This window comes from Bos indicus x Bos taurus, chromosome X (assembly GCF_003369695.1).
Source record: "Bos indicus x Bos taurus breed Angus x Brahman F1 hybrid chromosome X, Bos_hybrid_MaternalHap_v2.0, whole genome shotgun sequence".
In the NCBI taxonomy this organism is placed as follows: Eukaryota; Metazoa; Chordata; class Mammalia; order Artiodactyla; family Bovidae; genus Bos; species Bos indicus x Bos taurus.
Window position 1 is genome coordinate 46458420 of NC_040105.1, and position 21923 is coordinate 46480342.

At 40.8% G+C, this 21923-nt stretch overlaps 1 protein-coding gene across 3 annotated transcripts in view; it reads right to left on the bottom strand.

Annotated features, from left to right (window-relative positions):
* ARHGEF9 (Cdc42 guanine nucleotide exchange factor 9) overlaps window positions 1-21923 on the bottom strand; it is a 420451-nt gene that overhangs the window by 337600 nt on the left and 60928 nt on the right. For 2 of the 3 annotated variants that reach the window (XM_027535132.1, XM_027535130.1), the window contains exon 2: window positions 3955-5544. In XM_027535132.1, the coding sequence (XP_027390933.1) occupies window positions 3955-5484 (1530 nt within the window). In that variant the 5' untranslated portion in view covers window positions 5485-5544. Of the gene's footprint in view, window positions 1-3954; window positions 5840-21923 lie in introns of those variants that run through there. The other variant, XM_027535131.1, reaches the window with a different exon arrangement.

Here is a 21923-nt window from a genome sequence, read left to right on the forward strand (position 1 = left end):
GGGAGAAGGGTTCAGGATGGGGAACACATGTATACCTGTCACGGATTCATTTCGATATTTGGCAAAACCAATACAATATTGTAAAGTTTAAAAATAAAATAACATTTAAAAAAAGTATAAATAAATAAAAGTCTTAATCTTTAATGAAAACTGATGAGCAAGTGTTTGTATGTTCTGTCATACCAGTTGACAAACCACAAATTTGATAATAGGCATTTTGCTTCCAGCTTCAATATTTTGTTTCTCATAAACCATGGCTCAAGTTCCTTATCTATCATATGAAAATAATAATAATGATAATTAGTTCTGCAATCAATTTATATATGGAAAAGCACTCTACAAAGTCCGTTTCAAATCTAAAGAATGCTTATCTTTCTTTTCCTTTTTCCTTCAATTTGTACTCTACTAATCCTCACTAAAGTGTTAGCTAATGCCAGACTTGAGGTACAGTCTCTTTTTGTTATATGTTGAAGAATGGAATATTTCCTGCCGTATCAGTAAACAAGGATGCCACAGTCATCAGCCATTGCAGCCCTCCAATGTGAGCTGGTGAGTACTAAGGTAACTCAGGAAGAAGAATATCTGTCATCTAGTAGCCATTAGACTACAATCACTCCCCTTGGTGAGTCATGAGAAACTCAGAATGTGCAAACAGGATACTGGCCCAGATAGCTCAGGTGCATATCAAAGGAATGATTTCAGTGAACCCAGACTCTTGCATCTTCCCATACACAGAAAAGTGCTAAATTGCTAAATTCCTTAACTTGGGTTATCTGGTTTTCCTTAACTAACAGTAACCTTTTGATGTTCAGACTACTTGCCTCTTTTTGAAAAACTTCTATATAGCCTGGCTCCTCTCCTCGCCTCCTCAGATTAGTTCTCCCAGAGATACTCGAAAAGCTGTCTCCCAGGTTTGAAGTCCTAAAAATTCCCACATATAACATAACATTTATAACATAACATAACATTTCCCAAATAAAACATAACTCTCAACTTCTTAGGTTGTGAATACTTTTTAAAGTAGCAATCTTGTTTTTAATAACTTATGCAAATAGCTAACATTTATTGCACCATGACTCTTAGCCAGACACTACTATAAGCAAGCACTCATTTCATCTTCCCAAAACCCCTATGAAGTAAGTATTATTATCATCTGTATTTTAAAGACATTCCATGACTCAGAGGGTAGTTGTGTGATGAAATGAGTCCATATGTGTAAGTGCCTGAGTGCATAATAAGCACTTCGTAAATGTTAGCTATAATTAATATCAATTCCCTGGTTTTCCTAATACAAAGAGTGAGGCACAGAGAAGTTTCAATTCCCTTGATAAACTCCAAATTAAGGACTCTGAAGAAAGCCCATCCCTACATTCTGATATTATTCCCTTGAAGGTAAACCCCATCATTGTGGGGCAAGCCGAGCAGTTTCCTTAGGAAACACAAAAAGACCTAAGCCATTCTGCAAGCAGGGTTTTTCACCTTTATTAGCATGTAATGATCCACTGTAATCACATGGTCTTTGCTACTTAACAATGCACTGCTTTCATATTCATTATGTCAATTTAGCCTCACAGTGGACCTGCAAGGTGTCTTTGGGAAGGATGAAGATTTGGTAGATGCTAAAACCCAAAGGGAGAGGGGGGTCTGTCAGGAGAAATTTGTGGCTGATCCTAGACTAGAACTCTCATATCCCACTTGCCTCACCGTTTCTGTGTATCAGGGGAAATCCTGTCCCTGTTGCACTCAGTGTCCCCATCATCTGTAAAACAGAGTGACTGGATCAGACGGTCAACAGGACCCCTGTCCTACACCAATGTTTCCTGGCATGCAGCTTTTCCAATACACTTTGCTTATTCCCTGGACCTCAACGTCTGTCTAGGCTGCTGTTTACTACTCCAAGGAAAGATAGGCAGCATATCTGAGCAACCAGCAGAGGGCACAGGAAGCCTGCCAAAGAGATCTAATCCAAAACAACCCACTGCACAGTAAGAGGTCTCCCACTGGACTCAGAGAAATAGCTGAGAGGAAAAACTAGAGAATGGCAAAGAGGAAAGATACTCAGGAATTATCTGGTACAAATTCTCTGGATCATATGGAGAAATTGAGACCCATAGAGGGGAAATATCTGTCTTAAGTTCACAAATTCAAGGATATAAATGGCACTAGAAAGAAGCCAGTTTCCTGACTTCAGACACTTTGTTCAGCAGCCTTCACCAGCTGCAGTACTGTTTTGAATTGTTTTCCTGGCTGGATATTGTTCACAATTATTAATAATTTACCAAAATTTAATAATTGCAACAGTTACCACTTTGTGGAAACCTGCAATGTGTCACAAAAGGTGATAGACTGGGTACTCTAGCTTATTTGATTCCCCATAACAAGTCCCCTTATATAGGATGTGTTTTATCCTGTTTCACAGATGAGAAGGAAAATCCCACTCAAGCCCTTGTGACTCCAAAGCCTGTGCTTTTAAAGAACCTACAAAGCATCTCTGTGTCCAGTCCACACAGCCACTTAGTGAGGTGCTTGCTCATCTATGACCCTTTTCCTAGTGACTGGTAACATCAGATATGCAGTCTCCAACTGCAATTATCAGCTAATGGAATCATTAAGTATGTTTGTTTGCTTGTTTGATTGTTGGTCTTAAAACCACTGCAATAAAATTTACTCCTAATAATATTATGCCAATCTTTATATTCTTAAAGCTTACCAAATATGATAAAAATAAAAATAAAATATTTATAAACATATTAATTCCCTTCCAGAAAAAGCAGGCTTATTGCTTTTGTCCTGCTGGGACCCAATTTCTCTCAAAGTATGATTTGAAAGATGACAGGACAGGTTGAGAGCTATCAGGCTAGACTACTCCCATCACCACCACCAAGAAGAATTTTAATTAGCTACCCTTAAAAAACACTTTGCCATAAAATTATCTGGATAAACTACAGAATATTTGCTTACAAAGACATTCTTAAGTCCCAAAGCCAGATAGTCCCTTCTCATACTTATCCAACATTCCTCCTACTACTTTTAGCACATTTCTTTTTGTCCATGCATGAGGGCATGGTGAGTACCTGCTTGTCATCACTCAAGTAAAATCCCTGGAACACTACAGACAACTAGACAAAAGCACCAGACTTGGAGTCAAAAGTGAAAATTTGAATCCAAATTCTGCTACAATCTATGACTCTGGATAAGTCATTAAACCCCTCTCAGCTTGCCTCTTCACTGGTAAAATGAGGATAATCACTCCATCCTCACAAGGTTACTTTAATTAAATGAAAACAATGTAATATGACTACACCCTGACAGATGTTGGATATAATGAATGCTGGAAGAAGGTTATTGGGCTGTTTTCTACTTACATTCTTCAGGCTGAACAACAGAGTGTTGTTGTCAGAAGACACCTAGAGATTTTCCAGACACCAAGAAAGCGCCTTCCCCTCCACAGGGAAACTGAGGTCCAACAAGATGAAAGGACTTGTCTCAAAGTCATATGGACAACTGAGAACAGAACTGAGACACAAATCCAGGTCTCCTGACACTCAGTCCCAGAGGATTTGCTGGACACTAGTCTCTGAATTCAGCTCCTGTTGGTGGGGAAGGATAGGGTGGCAAAGCCATGGAAATGCCCCACAGCTAAGGAAAATAGGAGACTATGGCTCTCTTGAGCATAATTAAATGACCCTGGTCATTCTGCTGGCATTCCCAGAGCTTCAGTTTTTGTTCAAGGTTGAATTGAGATGTAACTGCAGGCGTTCAGCCCAATGAAGGGACAAAAATTGCCCAGTATTTTTAGGATGAGTCAATTCCCAGGCAACTGACTGGTGGGAACATTCCTTCTGGGACATTCCTGATGGAAGGTAGGGTAATGGGAAAGGCATGAGAGTTTAACTGGCTTCCAGGGTTCTGAATGTTTCAAATGGTGATTTGGAAAGTCAGCTCCCACCTTACCTGAGTACCCAGGACTCCAGTACTGGACTTGCTGGCTTTTCTGTCTGCACCTGCTGTTCTCATATCCAAGTCAGAATCCTGGGGCTGTCCTCCTTGGATGGATGCCCCGGCCCCCTTGCAGGCCTCTGGTTTCTCCATCTCATTGGGCTTCTCTTCTAGCTTCTCCATGACAGCTTTGGTGGTTAACTTGGCACAGGTGCCTGGCTCAGGGGACTGTCCAGCACTGTCATCTTCCTTAAGGATGTTGACCACAGTCTCAATGTCTTCATCAAGTTCCTCTGAGGAGCTCTCCATGGTGAAGACATGGCCATAATGGCAACTGCACCCAGTCTGTGGAGTTGGGTCATCCTGGAGCTCAAAGACAGGTGAGGTGGAGGTTGAGACTAATGCAGCAGCAGTGCAGGGGTCTTCAAGGGCCTGGCCCAAAGTCTTCTTGCCCTCAATGCTCATTTCAAATGTGCATGAGGCTTGTGAGGCCTTTTGGTGACAGTGCTGGCACCTCTCAATGACATTGCCCCACACCATAACCTCAGGGGTCTGGCTGAGTGGGAAGGAGGCCTGGGAGGCAGCACCCTCTATGATGAGGGCTTCACTGCCACCACTGATGAAGTAGGTCTTGTCACGCCGGTGGCTCATCTGCAGCTCTTCCCGGGATAATGCACGCCACTTGCGGGCCATCTCGGCCACATTGCTGAAGAACTTGACAACACTACCAAAAGGCACAGCCTTGTCTCGACGCAGGTGCCTAAGGCTCTCCTCGTAGCCCCTTTCCACATTCCCTTCTAAGGTGGAGGCCTTAATGGCAGACTCAGGATCCTGGATTCTGGAGTCTCCAGCTGATCTACATGGGGCCTCGCAGTCTCCAGGGAATGTGTGTTTCAGGTAGCTCCTGGCCCACCTGCCCCTACCAGACTGCTCAGAGGACTCTTTTTCCCAGTGATCCTCCTCCACATGGATGCCAAAATCATCAAAGGCCAACACTTTCTGGTTCTTGGGCATCAGTCTTTGCACATCTGCAAGGAAGGGCTCCAGGCCCTCATTGTGTCCTGAGTAGGAATAACGAAAAGGCTTTGAGGCCTCCTGGGCCTTTCTCATGTGGTAAATATGTGACACCTCCTGGGGTTCCTGGACCTTGCTGCTCCTAAGAGTAGTATTCTTGGAGGCCCCAGTCGAAGGCTTCAACCTTTTGAATGCCTTCATTCGATCTTTTAATGTGACTTTGGGCTTCAACTCTGATGGTCTGGAACTGTCTCCCAGTAAAATCATGGACTGGGGTCTCTTCGCCTGACTGGAGGCCTCTTTTCTACGACTCATAAAATCCCAGATCTTGTTGACTTTGATTTTCTTCTTGTTCTGACCATTCTCTTCCCTGGAGCTCAAATCACCTTGGTCACACTGCTCAGACTTCTCCAGCCCTACCTCCCTGGCCAGGCCTTCTACCTCAGGGTGGCCTGGGAAGACCTGAACCAGGTAACCATTGGGCACCAGATCAGAGAGGAAGGTAGTCCGACAGCTGCTGAGAGTCTCCATGGTCACAGCAGGGGATGGGGCCACAAAGGCAGAGAGGGAGGGTTGGTGAGTTATTTCCAGCTGACAAGGAGAGAGAGATAAAGAGAGGGGGAGAGAGAGAGAGAGAGCTAGATTACGCAAAGCCACAAACAAGGTTCTTTGCAGATTTGTCACAATCAAATAAATGATTCATACTTTGTCACCACTGGACCACTAAATTTTTCGGACCTTTGCAAAGCAAAAGTGCATTCATTTGGACCCCACTAATTTAGGATTGGGGAAGATCACAGCTTATACTGTGTGCCAAAACATCCTTCAATTCTTATTTAAATGCAAATATACTGGAGAAGGACAAAACTTAACAGCTATTATTATCAGATCTTGATAATTGAGTAAGTACATTAAAAAGCCAAAAAATAAATTAAAAAAAAGCACAAGTTATCTCAAAAGTCTATCACTTTGATTCTTTCATTTTATAAAGAGGTTCTAGAGATCCAGAGAAGATACTTATCTTGTCTAAACTACAAAACCAAGGGAGCAGCAGGTAAGGATTCAGTCCATTCTTCCCTCTCTCTCATTTGCTCCTCCATGCTCCTGCTTTCACACAGAAAAACAGCAGGAAGTGAGTTCACCAGTCAAACACCCACTAAGCATTGACCCCTTAGCTAAGAGCTGGATACCACTAAGATTATAGACACATACAGCTTCTCATCTGAGATCATATTCTACTGGGAGAGACTTGTAGACATAAACAATTACAATACAGCCTGATAAGTGTTTTAACAGAGGTATCCACAAGGGCAGCAGAAACTTAGAGGGAAAGAGAAAGGGAACAGTAGAGGAGGTGCCTCTTCAAGGAAGCAAAAAGGAGATTAGAAGTCCCAAGAATGTTTCCGAGAACAGCTGGGACTAGAACTAGAAGCTCACCCATGATGAAATCTTTCTCCATTCAATGCTTTTTGCCCCTCTGCCCTGAACAGGCTGGAACAGAATTTGCTAAGAGAGAGGCAAGAAGGCAGGTTAATATTCAGAGGCTGAAAGGAAAGAAAGGAAAAAGAGGAGAAAGTGGGTGGAGCCCAGAGCTTAAAGACAGTTTCTGCCTTTTTGATGGTTGTCCCGGGTGTCAGGTTACTAGCTCATGGTCTCTTTGGTCCTCTTCCTCGGGTCTGGTCTGCAGAGTTAACTTCACTTGACCTGAAGTATGTCTTTAATCTGTATCTTTCCTATATTTATGAGCACAGCCTGTGCAGAATCTGTTTGACTCACAAAATGTTCATTTGACCAGTGAGATTATCTATTTTGGGAAAATGAGACCAAAAAGAGGAAGGGACTTGAAACAACTGACAAAGGATTAATTTCCAAAACTTACAAGCAGCTCATACAAGTCAATACTAGAAAAACAAACAACCCAATCAAAAAGTGGGAAAAAGGACCTAAACATACATTTCTCCAAAGAAGGCATACAGGTGGCTAACAAACACACGAGAAGATGCTCAACATGGCTCACTATTAGAGAAATGCAAATCAAAACTACAACGGGATATCACCTCACACCAGTAAGAATGGCCATCATCAAAAAAGTCTACAAACAATAAATGCTGGATAGGGTTTGGAGAAAAGGGAACCCTGTTGCACTGTTGGTGGGAATGCAAATTGATACAGCCGCTATGGAAAACAGTATGGATATTCCTTTAAAAACTAGGAACAAAACCACCATATGACCCAGAAATCCCACTGCTGGGCATATATTCTGAGGAAACCAAAATTGAAGACACATGCACTCCAATGTTCATTATAGCACTATTTACAATAGCTAGAACATGGAAGCAACCTAGATGTCCATTGACAGATGAATGGGTAAAGAAGCTGTGGTACATGTGTACAATGGAATATTACTCAGTCATAAAAAGGGACCCATTTGAGTCAGTTCTAATGAAGTGGATGAACTTAGAGACTATTATACAGAGTGAAGTAAGTCATAAAGAGAAAAACAAATATCATATACTAACACATATATATGGAATCTAGAAAGATGGTATTGATGAAAGTATTTGCAGGGAAGCAATGGAGACACAGACACAGAGAACAGACAAATGAACATGGAAGTGGGGAGGAAGGAAAAGGTAGATGTGTGGAGACAGTAACATGGACATTTACATTACCATATGTAAAATAGACAGTGAATGAGAATTTGCTGTATGACTCAGGGAACTCAAACTGGGGCTCTGTAACAACCTAGAGGGATAGGATGGGCAGGGGGATGGGAGGGAGCTTCAAGAGGGAGGGGACATAGGTGTACCTATGGCTGATTCATGTAGCTGTTTGGCAGAAATCAACACAATTCTGTAAAGCAATTATCCTTCAATGAATAAAATAAACAAATTCAAAATTTAAAAAAAAAAAAAAAAGAGGAAGAGACTTGACCTAGGTCATATGCCAAGCCAGTGGCGGGCCAAGAATAGAAGCCTAGTCCTCCAGGCCAGGAAGTTTCTTTACCTCAGTCCCACATTTCTACCCTCATCCATGAATTCTGTTTCTCCAAGTAGGCTTTCTGTACAACTCAAGAAAATAACAATAGCTAACATTTATAAGTATGAGGCACTACATTAAAATGTAGTTATATTTTATTAAAATAAAAATATTTATTTTATAAATAAATAAATATTTATTTACATTATATTTTATAATGTTATTATAGGGGACTGGAAGGCAAAAGTAGGAAGTCAAGAAACACCTGGAGTAACAGGTAAATTTGGCCTTGGAATACAGAATGAAGCAGGGCAAAGACTAAGAGAGTTTTGCCAAGAAAATGCACTGGTCATAGCAAACATCCTCTTCCAACAACACAAGAGAAGACTCTACACATGGACACCACCAGATGGTCAACACTGAAACCAGATTGATTATATTCTTTGCAGCCAAAGATGGAGAAGCTCCATACAGTCAACAAAAACAAGATCAGGAGCTGACTGTGGCTCAGATCATGAACTCCGCATTGCCAGATTCAGACTTAAATTGAAGAAAGTAGGGAAAACCACTAGACCATTCAGGCATGACCTAAATCAAATCCCTTATGATTATACAGTGGAAGTGAGAAATAGATTTAAGGGCCTAGATATGATAGATAGAGTGCCTGATGAACTATGGACGGAGGTCTGTGACATTGTACAGGAGACAGGGATCAAGACCATCCCCATGGAAAAGAATGCAAAAAAGCAAAATGGCTGTCTGGGGAGGCCTTACAAATAGCTGTGAAAAGAGAAGCAAAAAGCAAAGGAGAAAAGGAAAGATATAAGCATCTGAATGCAGAGTTCCAAAGAATAGCAAGAAGAGATAAGAAAGCCTTCCTCAGTGATCAATGCAAAGAAATAGAGGAAATCAACAGAGTGGGAAAGACTAGAGATCTCTTCAAGAAAATTAGAGATACCAAGGGAACATTTCATGCAAAGATGGGCTTGATAAAGGACAGAAATGGTATGGACCTAACAGAAGCAGAAGATATTAAGAAGAGGTGGAAAGAATACACAGAAGAACTGTACAAAAAAGATCTTCACGACCCAGATAATCAAGATGGTGTGATCACTCACCTAGAGCCAGAGATCCTGGAATGTGAAGTCAAGTGGGCCTTAGAAAGCATCACTATGAACAAAGCTAGTGGAAGTGATGGAATTACAGTTGCTGCTGCTGCTGCTGCTGCTAAGTCACTTCAGTCGTGTCTGACTCTCAGCTACCCCATGGACTGCAGCCCACCAGGCTCCTCCATCCATGGGATTTTCCTGGCAAGAGTACTGGAGTGGGGTGCCATTGCCTTCTGGAATTACAGTTGAGCTATTTCAAATCCTGAAAGATGATGCTGTGAAAGTGCTGCACTCAATATGCCAGCAAATTTGGAAAACTCAGCAGTGGCCACAGGACTGGAAAAGGTCAGTTTTCATTCCAATCCCAAAGAAAGGCAATGCCAAAGAATGCTCAAAGTACCGCACAATTGCACCCATCTCACACGCTAGTAAAGTAATGCTCCAAATTCTCCAAGCCAAGCTTCAGCAATACATGAACCATGAACTTCCAGATGTTCAAGCTGGTTTTAGAAAAGGCAGAGGAACCAGAGACCAAATTGCCAACATCTGCTGGATCATGGAAAAAGCAAGAGAGTTCCAGAAAAACATATATTTCTGCTTTATTGAGTATGCCAAAGCCTTTGACTGTGTGGATCACAATAAACTGTGGAAAACTGAAAGAGATGGGAATACCAGACCCCCTGACCTGCCTCTTGAGAAACCTGTATGCAGATCAGGAAGCAACAGTTAGAACTGGACATGGAACAACAGACTGATTCCAAATAGGAAAAGGAGTACGTCAAGGCTGTATATTGTCACCCCGTTTATTTAACTTGTATGCAGAGTACATCATGAGAAACGCTGGGCTGGAAGAAGCACAAGGTGGAATCAAGATTGCCTGGAGAAATATCAATAACCTCAGATATGCAGATGACACCACCCTTATGACAGAAAGTGAAGAGGAACTAAAAAGCCTCTTGATGAAAGTGAAAGTGGAGAGTGAAAAAGTTGGCTTAAAACTCAACATTCAGAAAACTAAGGTCATGACATCCAATCCGGTCACTTCATGGTAAATAGAAGAGTAACGATGGAAACAGTGAGAGGCTTTTTTTTTTTTTTTTTGGGGGGGGGTGCTCCAAAATCACCTCATATGGTAATTTCAGCTATGAATTTAAAAGATGCTTACTCCTTCGAAGGAAAGTATGACCAACCTAGATAGCATATTGAAAAGTAGAGACATTAATTTGCCAACAAAGATCTGTCTAGTCAAATCTATGGTTTTCCCAGTAGTCATGTATGAATGTGAGAGTTGGACCATAACAAAAGCTGAGTGTTGAAGAATTGATGCTTTTGAACTGTGGTGTTGGAGTAGACTCTTGAGAGTCCCTTGGATTGCAAGAAGATCAAGCCAATCAATCCTAAAGGAAATCAGTCCTGAATATTCATTGGAAAGCCTGATGCTGAAGCTGAAACTCCAATACTTTGGCCACCTGTTGCAAAGAACTAGCTCATTGGAAAAGATCTTGGTGCTGGGAAAGATTGAAGGCAGGAGGAGAAGGTGACAACAGAGGCTGAGATCATCGGATGGCATCACCATCTCAATGGACATAAGTTTGAGCAAGCTCCAGGAATTAGTGGTGGACAGGGAAGCCTGGCATGCTAAAGTCCATGGGATTACAAAGAGCTGGACAAGCATGTGTGACTGAACTGAAATGAACTAACTAAAATTGAAGTTGAGAAACCCTGTAGAGGGAGCTCATGCCCTATTACTCATAATTGAATACCCCCAAACAGGAAAAGATGTACCTTTTATGTCCAATAGGAAAAAGTTTGCTATACTACTACAGTTTGCTATATACTATATACTACAAAAGGAAGGAAAATTTTCTTCTTGCCCAGCAATAAGCCCAGTCAATGAAAAATACCACAGCTCAGCTAATGAGAAATCTTCACCATCCTGAACTCTTACTTTCCTCCAATAAACCTTCGTTTAGAACAAGCCCTCCCAATTGCCTATTTGTTCTATAAAAGCAAGCTTTGTTTTTTGGATTTACTTATGGTCTACTATAAGTTGTATTTCCTTAGTTCCAATTTCTCTGGCTATTTCCAAATAAATTCATTTAACTGAAGAGATAACTGTATGTTTTATTTTTAAATTTGACAGTTATAATGTCAGAAGTGGGGATGGAAGGAAGCAACTTCTGTACTTGTGCAAGGTACCTGCACTGAGCTCTTGTGCTCATGACTTCCCTGATTTGTCACCCTCTTCTGGTTTGATGAGTCTCTCAGATCCTGGGCCCATTCTCTTTGCATTTTGAGTTCTCCAGTTTAATTCAGGACCATGAAATGCTTTATCCTTTGTGGTTCAAGGCTCTGTCCCTGCTGTCAATGCTTTATCATAGAGAAGTAATCAATTATTTCCCTTTTGGAAGTGTGCTAACACTTTGGTGCAGCTCCTCTTGGAATGGAATTGGCCTAGCTAGCAATTTTCCTTTGTTCTTGGAAAAATCCTGAGAAATAGAATCCCAGTCATCTAAATGCTCTAAGGGCAGCCTTCCTTCAGGGACATTTAAGAACTATGAGCCCTACATATACACATTTTTAAATAAATGGGCCAACATGAACAAAACTAATCTAGAACTGCAGTGGCCATTATAATGAACTTTCAATTTTCAAGCTTATTTTTCTCAGAACTAAATTATAAAGTCATAGTTCTAAGATAAGGTAATTTAATTTCACCTTTATTTTACTTGGTACCTGGAGTCTTCCAATTATATTCACAATTCTACAATCACTTCTTTGCAAAATACAATTTCTAAATTAATTGATATGAACAAACAATTGAAATAAGACAAAATGGCTTCTGAGGTTTACTTTTCCCCTCACCCATTTTCTTCATGTGGGTAGACATCTTGTGCACCTATCCTGCCCCCAGTGCCATCTTCTTCTCCTCCTTTTTGAAAACCTGCTCCTTTAAAATCAGGCACTCTGAAGATTTAAATACTAAAGACTTAATTACTGTTTCTAAGTTAACTGGGGAAAAAAAAAGATTAGAAGGAAAAACGTAAGTATCTATCAACCTAGATTTTTTTTTATAACAGATAAATATATTCTAAAAGGCCCAAGAGAAAACCTGCTTTCTGTTTCTGTCTTTGTAAGTTACCCGTCCTGTTCAATGGGAAGAAACTTTGTTTTAAATAAGTATACCTTAGGGGTCACTTTTGAACAAGAGGATTTCAAACCTCTCAAGAGACAATGGAATGCATTCTTTGATTATTATGAAGGAGTTTCTGAAAGACAGATTTGCTCTAAAACAGCTTTAAGAAGACTCATACCTACAGCAAATAACCTGAACCTAGATCATCTGCCAGAAACACAACTTGGATCCATCCATTCTTTTGACTTTTGGGTTATTGCACCTGATACATAACTAAAATTTAAAATAAAACTATAAGATCTCTGTTTGCATCTGTATATATGCTCATGTGTGTCTAAACACATGTGTATATATGTGTGACTTTTTTTTTCTCTTCTAGCTCTGTATGGCATTGTTAAAATTAATTTGCAAAAGAGCTCTATTTAATTGGCATAAAACAAACAAGTACTCATATAAATTAAAGAAATATAAAAAAACTAAACCAAATGATTTTCAAGTTCACATAATCTAGGGTGCATGCATGTGTAGTCGCTTCAGTCATGTCCAACTCTTTGTGACTGCATGGACGGTAGCCCACCAGGCTCTTCTGTCCAAGGGGTTCTCCAGTTAGGAATACTGGAGTGGGTTGCCATGCCTTCCTCCAGGAGATCTTCCTGACTCAAGGATCGAACCTGCATCTTCTGCAACTCCTGCATTGCAGGCGGATTCTTTACCTACTGAGTCACCTGGGAAGCCCATGATCTAGGGTAAATTTTTAGTAAATAAAAGCCAGCTTAAAGTTGGTGGTTTAATTGAAACAGGTGTGTCTTTGGAGTTAGCACTGAAAACTTTCACTCTACCTGGGTTGATTGGTCAGATAAATTCACGTTATCTCTGTCACAAAATTTCTTAGGAAGTAAACAACTTGATATGATGAAATTACCATAAGCAATCTTAACATAGTGGTTGAAAACAAATAAATTAAATGTATATAAATGAGTTTAATGTTTCTAAGTGAACGTTTAAAATAGCTTCCCAAAGTCTTTTTGGTAACCTGAAACTTTACAGTTTTGCTAAGTTATATTAAACTATAGGACTATAGGTAGTCATCAAATATCTAGATCATTTCCAAATAAAATATTGAAACATTACTAAGAATATGTTCATCCACTTTTGTTTTCCTTTACAAAAGAACCAAAGATATTTGGGTCTCTTAGTAGACATTCCATATTGAAAAATGTGCAACAAGGAAAATACACTTTTAGGAATCATGAAATGTATTCATAAATTTGCCAGTAAAAGACCATTCACAATTGTTTAAGGCTACTAGAAATAATAAGGGGAAAGAAAGTAATTTTGTCCTAAAGTGAAGCTAATTGTTTTAGTATAGGAAAACATAAAAGACAGAACAAAAGTTGAATGGAAATGGAAATAGTAAGTTGCACAAGGGTGATGGAAAGGAATCTTTGAAACCTGAGTTTTATGTGTTTTCATACTGGTTAAGATTAAAATAAGTTTGTTTTTAAGTGACTTTAATGTCAAAAATACACTGTAAAATTGGGATTTGGTTTTTCTCTCTGTAAGGACAAGGTATTAGTCAAAACTATGGTTTTTCCAGTAGTCCTGTACAGATGTAAGAATTGGACTATAAAGAAGGCTGAGTGGCAAAGAACTGATACTTTCAAAATGTGGTGCTAGAGAAGGCTCTTGAGAGTCCCTTGGATATCAAGGAGATCAAACCAGTCAATTGTAAAGGAAATCAACCCTGAATATTCATTGGAAGGACTGATGGTGAAGCTGAAGCTCCAATAACTTGGCCACCTGATGCAAAGAGCCGACTCATTGGAAAATATCCTAATGCTGGGAAAGATTGAGGGGAGGACAAGGGGGTGAAAGAGAATGAGACAGGTGTATGGCATCATTGATTCGATGGACATGAGTTGGGGCAAACTCCTGGACATAGTGAAGAACAAAGAGCCTGGCATGCTGCAGTCCATGGGGTTACAAAGAGTCGAACACAATTGAGCAACTGAGCAACAACAAATTATTGGACTATTGATCTGCTCCTGATAAGAGCTTGTGAAAGTTTTTTCTTTTTCTTCAAGTAATCTTCTTAGAAAATAAAGATGTGTGTTTTATCAAAATTATTTCCTATGCTTCATGTTATCTTAATCAAGTCTTTGATTACTTAAGATTGAATCTTCTCACCTTTTAAAAAAGCTAAACATTGCTTCAGTTCAGTTCAGTTCAGTCACTCAGTCGTGTCCAACTCTTCGCGACCCCATGAATTCCAGCACACCTGGCCTCCCTGTCCATCATCAACTCCCGGAGTTCACTCAAACTCATGTCCATCGACTCAGTAATGCCATCCACCCATCTTATCCTCTGTCGTCCTTCTCCTCCTGCCCCCAACCCCTCCCAGCATCAGAGTCTTTTCCAATGAGTCAACTCTTCACATGAGGTGGCCAAAGTACTGGAGTTTCAGCTTTAGCATCAGTCCTTCCAAAGAACACCCAGGACTGATCTCCTTTAGAATGGACTGGTTGGATCTCTTTGCAGTCCAAGGGACTCTCAAGAGTCTTCTCCAACACCACAATTTAAAAGCATCAGTTCTTCGGTGCTCAGTGTTCTTCACAGTCCAACTCTCACATTCATACATGACCACTGGAAAAACCATAGCCTTGACTAGACAGACCTTTGTAGGCAAAGTAATGTCTCTGCTTTTGAATATGCTATCTAGGTTGGTCATAAGTTTCCTTCCAAGGAGTAAGTGTCTTTTAATTTCATGGCTGCAGTCACCATCTGCAGTGATTTTGGAGCCCCCAAAAATAAAGTCTGACACTGTTTCCACTGTTTCCCCATCTATTTCCCATGAAGTGATGGGACCAGATACCATGATCTTCGTTTTCTGAATGTTGAGCTTTAAGCCAACTTTTTCACTCTCCACTTTCACTTTCATCAAGAGGCTTTTTAGTTCCTCTTCACTTTCTGCCATAAGGATGGTGTCATCTGCATATCTGAGGTTATTGCTATTTCTCCCGGCAATCTTGATTCCAGCTTGTGCTTCTTCAAGTCCAGCGTTTCTCATGATGTACTCTGCATATAAGTTTAGTACAAGTGTTCTAATATGAAATGGTACTTAATACACATGTTCTATATATAATGTTACCAGCCATAATTTTAACAGGTATATCACAGAAATAAGCAGATGCCTTGTCAATTTCATTATAATGAACTTTCATCAAATCTTTTGTAATGAGCATTTTCAGGTCTTTTTGACACTTAGAGACAGTTATTGCTTCACTGTGATGCTTTTTCAAGTGTTTCACCATCAGAAAAATTCACAGAAAGGACTCTGGTTGTCAGGAAGCATTTAACAAGAGGCTTCCTGTGTGCTGTTTTGGATCTGTCAGGAATTCTCTGTTCCTTATTAATTCCTGAATATTCAGGAATTTAAGAGGAGAGGCAAGCCTCTCCTGGGGGCTGAGGAATCCAGGCATTTCCTTCATTAGTTTTTCTATATGGTGATAAGTACCCTCCTCCTTCTTGTGCACCATATGGTAAAAGTGATTGTTTACAACTCTCTCTCTTTAATATGGATCTCCTATTTTTGTAAGTCTGGCATTTTAACATTTATCTTTGCTGATAATAACTACAGTATATATGCCCAACCATGTTGATTAAAACACCTTTGCTCCATCAGAGCTCTGGTCCCCGTGTCTTGCTTTCTCTCTCTCTCCCTCTTTCTCTTTTTCAGGCTGATCCCCTGGAGCGCAGAGGCTCTCTGAGTTCACTTTCCTGTCCGGACTTCTAAGACCCTCTCGAGAAGGCGCTCTGCAACTTCACCCCATCGAAAGGGGGCCTAAGGCCTTCGTGAACAGAGCAAGCCCCGTGCAGGGGCTTTATTGGCTTTGTCAGCCTCTTTCTCTCTCCTTTACATTCTCATTGCTCGACTCCGGAACACCAGGTTCCGGTCCATTGAAGGACCTCAACGATTTTTGATGTCTTCAAGAACATAATACTAAACGAGGCAATAATTCATAAAATTCAAATAGAAAATCAATTGTTTTAATGTTTTGTTTCCAGGTATCAGATCAGATCAGTTGCTCAGTCATGTCCGACTATTTGCGACCCCATGAATCGCAGCACGCCAGGCCTCCCTGTCCATCACCAACTCCCGGAGTTCACCCAGACTCACGTCCATTGAGGCAGTGATGCCATCCAGCCATCTCATCCTCTGTCATCCCCTTCTCCTCCTGCCCCCAATCCCTCCCAGTATCAGAGTCTTTTCCAATGAGTCAACTCTTCGCATGAGGTGGCAAAAGTACTGGAGTTTCAGCTTTAGCATCATTCCTTCCAAAGAAATCCCAGGGCTGATCTCCTTCAGAATGGACTGGTTGGATCTCCTTGCAGTCCAAGGGACTCTCAAGAGTCTTCTCAAACACCACAGTTCAAAAGCATCAATTCTTTGGCACTCAGGCTTCTTCACAGTCCAACTCTCACATCCATACATGACCACAGGAAAAACCATAGCCTTGGCTAGACAGATCTTTGTTGGCAAAGTAATGTCTCTGCTTTTGAATATGCTGTTTAGGTTGGTCATAACTTTCCTTCCAAGGAGTAAGCGTCTTTTAATTTCATGGCTGCAGTCACCATCTGCAGTGATTTCTGAGCCCTGAAGGACCCCTTCTCTTCTACTTTAAGTTAAAGCAATTGGCAAATTGTATCTTTGCAACAAAGGTTGTAGCATTTATCATTTTTCTTCTTACTTGATCCTTAAAGGTTCTTAAACTCTTATTAAATATTCTTGTTTTTCATGCCAATGTGTAAGTTTAATAGGAGTATGTTCTCCATGTGACAGGATGTCTAATGCACCTGACTGCTTCTTCTTTTGATTCACAGCTAGTCAAATGGGAATATACTTCAATATTGTAAAGGCTTACTTGTTTTTATCGAAATTATCCATGCTTTAGTAAAGCAATCTTTTCATACCACGTTCCCAGGAAACGAAGACTCAACACCATTCTGCAATCTGGAAATTTTGTTTACTACAAAAAACACTTTCAAGAGGGCCTTCTCTAGCCTCACTGGAAAGATACCTATCAGGTACTATGACTGATTTTTGTGTCACCAAACTGAAAGGGACAGACTTTTGGATTCACATGTTACATCAAAAAAAAAAAAAAAAAAAAAAAACACCAAACTCCTGACTGGATATGCAAATCAGTTGGTGACCCGAAAGTACAGAATTCCAAGAACTCAAGGAGACAGCATTGGATGGAGACAAGTTTCTCAGGATGTCTGGGCCAGATTTATATATCTTTTTAACCTCTGCTTGTTTTTGTTTTCCTTTTTCTTTCTCTCTTTCATGGAAAGACAATGCCCACGATATTTTATACAGGACCCATTCCACATTTCTTAATCTATTATGAAAAGGAGAAACCACTCTAATTGTTGGATTTGTCACTAGGAATCTCAGTCTATTCAAGACAGTAATGTCCCTTTAGTTCACCTTATAAATAATTTTACTAACTTGTCCTGTGGGCCCATTTAATAAAGTTAGGGTACTAAGCTCACCTAACCTCAATCCTTGCTTTACTCTAATCCAATCCAGGTATGGGAAAATGAGATAAAAGAGTTTCTGTGGGACAATCAACATAAATGATGCCCTTTCTAAATTTGCTAACATACCTATATATTCAGACAGCTTATCAGTTTAATGATGCCAATGCTTCTATGCCAGTGAATGCATCTATAGATACCATCCCTTGTGTGGGAATATATGTTGAGAATCTGACTCTTGATCAGCAAAGTTGTCAGAGAAAAGTATTGATCACAAGGGAAAAATGAGAAAATAAAAAAAGATAACTTATACTAAAAATGAAGCTGGAGAGTCTTAAAGAAGGAGTTCTCATGCCCTTCCATTCATTGTCGATTTCCCCAAACAGGAAGAGACACACCTTGCATCTCTAACAGGAAGAGGCTGTTACGTTACTACCCCAGCAACAGGATGGAAGATTTTTTTCTTTGCCCAGAAACAGTCCCAGATGATTTAAAATGCTACAAATCAATCAATGAGAGGCCATCAATGCCATTAACTCTTATTTTCCTCCAATGAACTTTCATTTAGAACAGTACCATGTGATGTAGAATGAAAGTCACTCAATCCTGTCTGACTCTTTGCAACCCCATGGAATATACAGTCCATGGAATTCTCCAGGCCAGAATACTGGAGTGGGTACCTTTCATTTCTCCATGGGATCTTCCTAACTCACGGATCGAACCCAGTTCTCCCATATTGCAGGCGGATTCTTTACCAGCTGAGCTATAAGTGAAGCCCAAGAATACTGGCGTGGGTAGCTTATCCCTTCTCCAGCGGATCTTCCTGACCCAGGAATCAAACCGTGGTCTGCTGCATTGCAGACGGATTCTTTATCAACTGAGATATCAAGGAAGCCCACTTTCATTTAGAACAGTACCTTCAGTTCAGTTCAGTTCAGTAGCTCAGTCGTGTCCGACTCTTTGTGACCCCATGAATCACAGCATGCCAGGCCTCCCTGTCCATCACCAACCCACGGAGTTGACTCAGACTCACGTCCATCGAGTCAGTGATGCCATCGAGCCATCTCATCCTCTGTCGTCCCCTTCTCCTCCTGCCCCCAATCCCTCCCAGCATCAGAGTCTTTTCCAAAGAGTCAACTCTTCGCATGAGGTGACCAAAGTACTGGAGTTTCAGCTTTAGCGTCATTCCTTCCAAAGAAATCCCAGGGCTGACCTCCTTCAGAATAGACTAGTTGGATCTCCTTGCAGTCCAAGGGACTCTCAAGAGTCTTCTCAAACACCACAGTTCAAAAGCATCAATTCTTCGATGCTCAGCTTTCTTCACAGTCCAACTCTCACATCCATACGTGACCACAGGAAAAACCATAGCCTTGACTAGACAGACCTTTGTTGGCAAAGTAATGTCTCTGCTTTTGAATATGCTATTTAGGTTGGTCATAACTTTCTTTCCAAGGACTAAGCCTCTTTTAATTTCATGGCTACAGTCGCCATCTGCAGTGATTTTGGAGGCAAAAAAATAAAGTCTGACACTGTTTCCACTGTTTCACATCTATTTCCCATAAAGTGATGGGACCGGATGCCATGATCTTTGTTTTCTGAATGTTGAGTTTTAAGCCAACTTTTTCACTCTCCACTTTCACTTCCATCAAGAGGCTTTTTAGTTCCTCTTCACTCTCTGCCATAAGGGTGGTGTCATCTGCATATCTGAGGTTATTGATATTTCTCCCAGCAATCTTGATTCCACTTTGTGCTTCTTCCAGCCCGGCATTTCTCATGATGTACTCTGCATATAAGATAAATAAGCAGGGTGACAATATACAGCGTTGACTTACTCCTTTTCCTATTTGGAACCAGTCTGTTGTTCCATGTCCAGTTCTAAGTGTTGCTTCCTGACCTGCATATAGGTTTCTTAAGAGGCAGGTCAGGTGGTCTGGTATTCCCATCTCTTTCAGAATTTTCCAGTTTATTGTGATCCACACAGTCAAAGGCTTTGGCATACTCAATAAAGCAGAAATAGATGTTTTTCTGGAACTTTCTTGCTTTTTTGATGATCCAGAGGATGTGGGCAATTTGATTTCTGGTTCCTCGGCCTTTTCTAAAACCAGCTTGAACATCTGGAAGTTCACAGTTCATGTATTGCTGAAGCCTGGCTTGGAGAATTTGGAGCATTACTTTACTAGCGTGTGAGATGGGTGCAATTGTGTGGTACTTTGAGTATTCTTTGGCATTGCCTTTCTTTGGGATTAGAATGAAAACTGACCTTTTCCAGTCCTGTGGCCACTGCTGAGTTTTCCAAATTTGCTGGCATATTGAGTGAAGCACGTTCACAGCATCATCTTTCAGGATTTGAAAGAGCTCAACTGGAATTCCATCACCTCCATTAGCTTTGTTCATAGTGATGCTTTCTAAGGCCCACTTGACTTCACATTCCAGGATGTCTGGCTCTAGGTGAGTGATCACACGATCTTGATTTTCTTGTAAGTTAAGGAGCAGCAGCTGTGCTTTCCTGGTGCAGCCATGAAAAGATATCCCACGTCCAAGGTAAGAGAAACCCAAGTAACATGGTAGGTGTTGTAAGAGGGCATTGGAGGGCAGACACACTGAAACCATAATCACAGAAAACTAGTCAATCTAATCACACTAGGACCACAACCTTGTCTAACTCAATGAAACTAAGCCATGCCCATAGGGCCACCCAAGACGGGCGGGTCATGGTGGAGTGGTCTGACAGAACATGGTCCACTGGAGAAGGGAATGGCAAACCACTTCAGTATTCTTGCCTTGAGAACCCCATGAACTGTATGAAAAGGCAAAATGATAGGATACTGAAAGAGGAACTCCCCTGGTCAGTAGGGGCTCAATATGCTACTGGAGATCAGTGGAGAAATAACTCCAGAAAGAAGGAAGAGATGGAGCCAAAGCAAAAACAATACCCAGTTGTGGATGTGACTGTGATAGAAGCAAGGTCCAATGCTGTAAAGAGCAATATTGCATAGGAACCTGGAATGTCAGGTCCATGAATCAAGGCAAATTGGAAGTGGTCAAACAGGAGATGGCAACAGTGAACGTCAACATTCTAGGAATCAGTGAACTAAAATGGACTGGAATGGGTGAATTCAACTCAGATGACCATTATATCTACTACTGCGGGCAGGAATCCCTCAGAAGAAATGGAGTAGCCATCACAGTCAACAAAAGAGTTCGAAATGCAGTACTTGGATGCAATCTCAAAAACGACAGAATGATCTCTGTTCATTTTCAAGGCAAACCACTCAATATCACAGTAATCCAAGTCTATGCGCCAACCAGTAACGCTGAAGAAGCTGAAGTTGAACGGTTCTATGAAGACCTACAAGACTTTTTAGAACTAACACCTAAAAAAGATATCCTTTTCATTATAGGGGACTGGAATGCAAAAGTAGGAAGTCAAGAAACACCTGGAGTAACAGGCAAATTTGGCCTTGGAATACAGAATGAAGCAGGGCAAAGGCTAATAGATTTTGCCAAGAGAACGCACTGGTCATAGCAAACACCCTCTTCCAACAACACAAGAGAAGACTCTACACATGGATATCACCAGATGGTCAACACTGAAACCAGATTGATTATATTCTTTGCAGCCAAACATGGAGAAGCTCTATACAGTCAACAAAAACAAGACCAGGAGCTGACTGTGGTTCAGATCATGAACTTCTTATTGCCAAATTCAGATTTAAATTGAAAAAATAGGGAAAACCACTAGACCATTCAGGTATGACCTAAATCAAACCCCTTATGATTATACAGTGGAAGTGAGAAATAGATTTAAGGGCCTAGATCTGATAGATAGAGTGCCTGATGAACTATGGATGGAGGTTCATGACATTGTACAGGAGACAGGGATCAAGACCATCCCTATGGAAAAGAAATTCAAAAAAGCCAATGGCTGTCTGGGGAGGCCTTACAAATAGCTGTGAAAAGAAGAGAAGGGAAAAGCAAAGGAGAAAAGGAAAGATATAAGCATCTGAATGCAGAGTTCCAAAGAATAGCAAGAATTAAGAAAGCCTTCCTCAGCAACCAATGCAAAGAAATAGAGGAAAACAACAGAATGGGAAAGACTAGAGATCTGTTCAAGAAAATTAGAGATACCAAGAGAACATTTCATGCAAAGATGGGCTCCATAAAGGACAGAAATGGTATGGACCTAACAGATGCAGTAGATATTA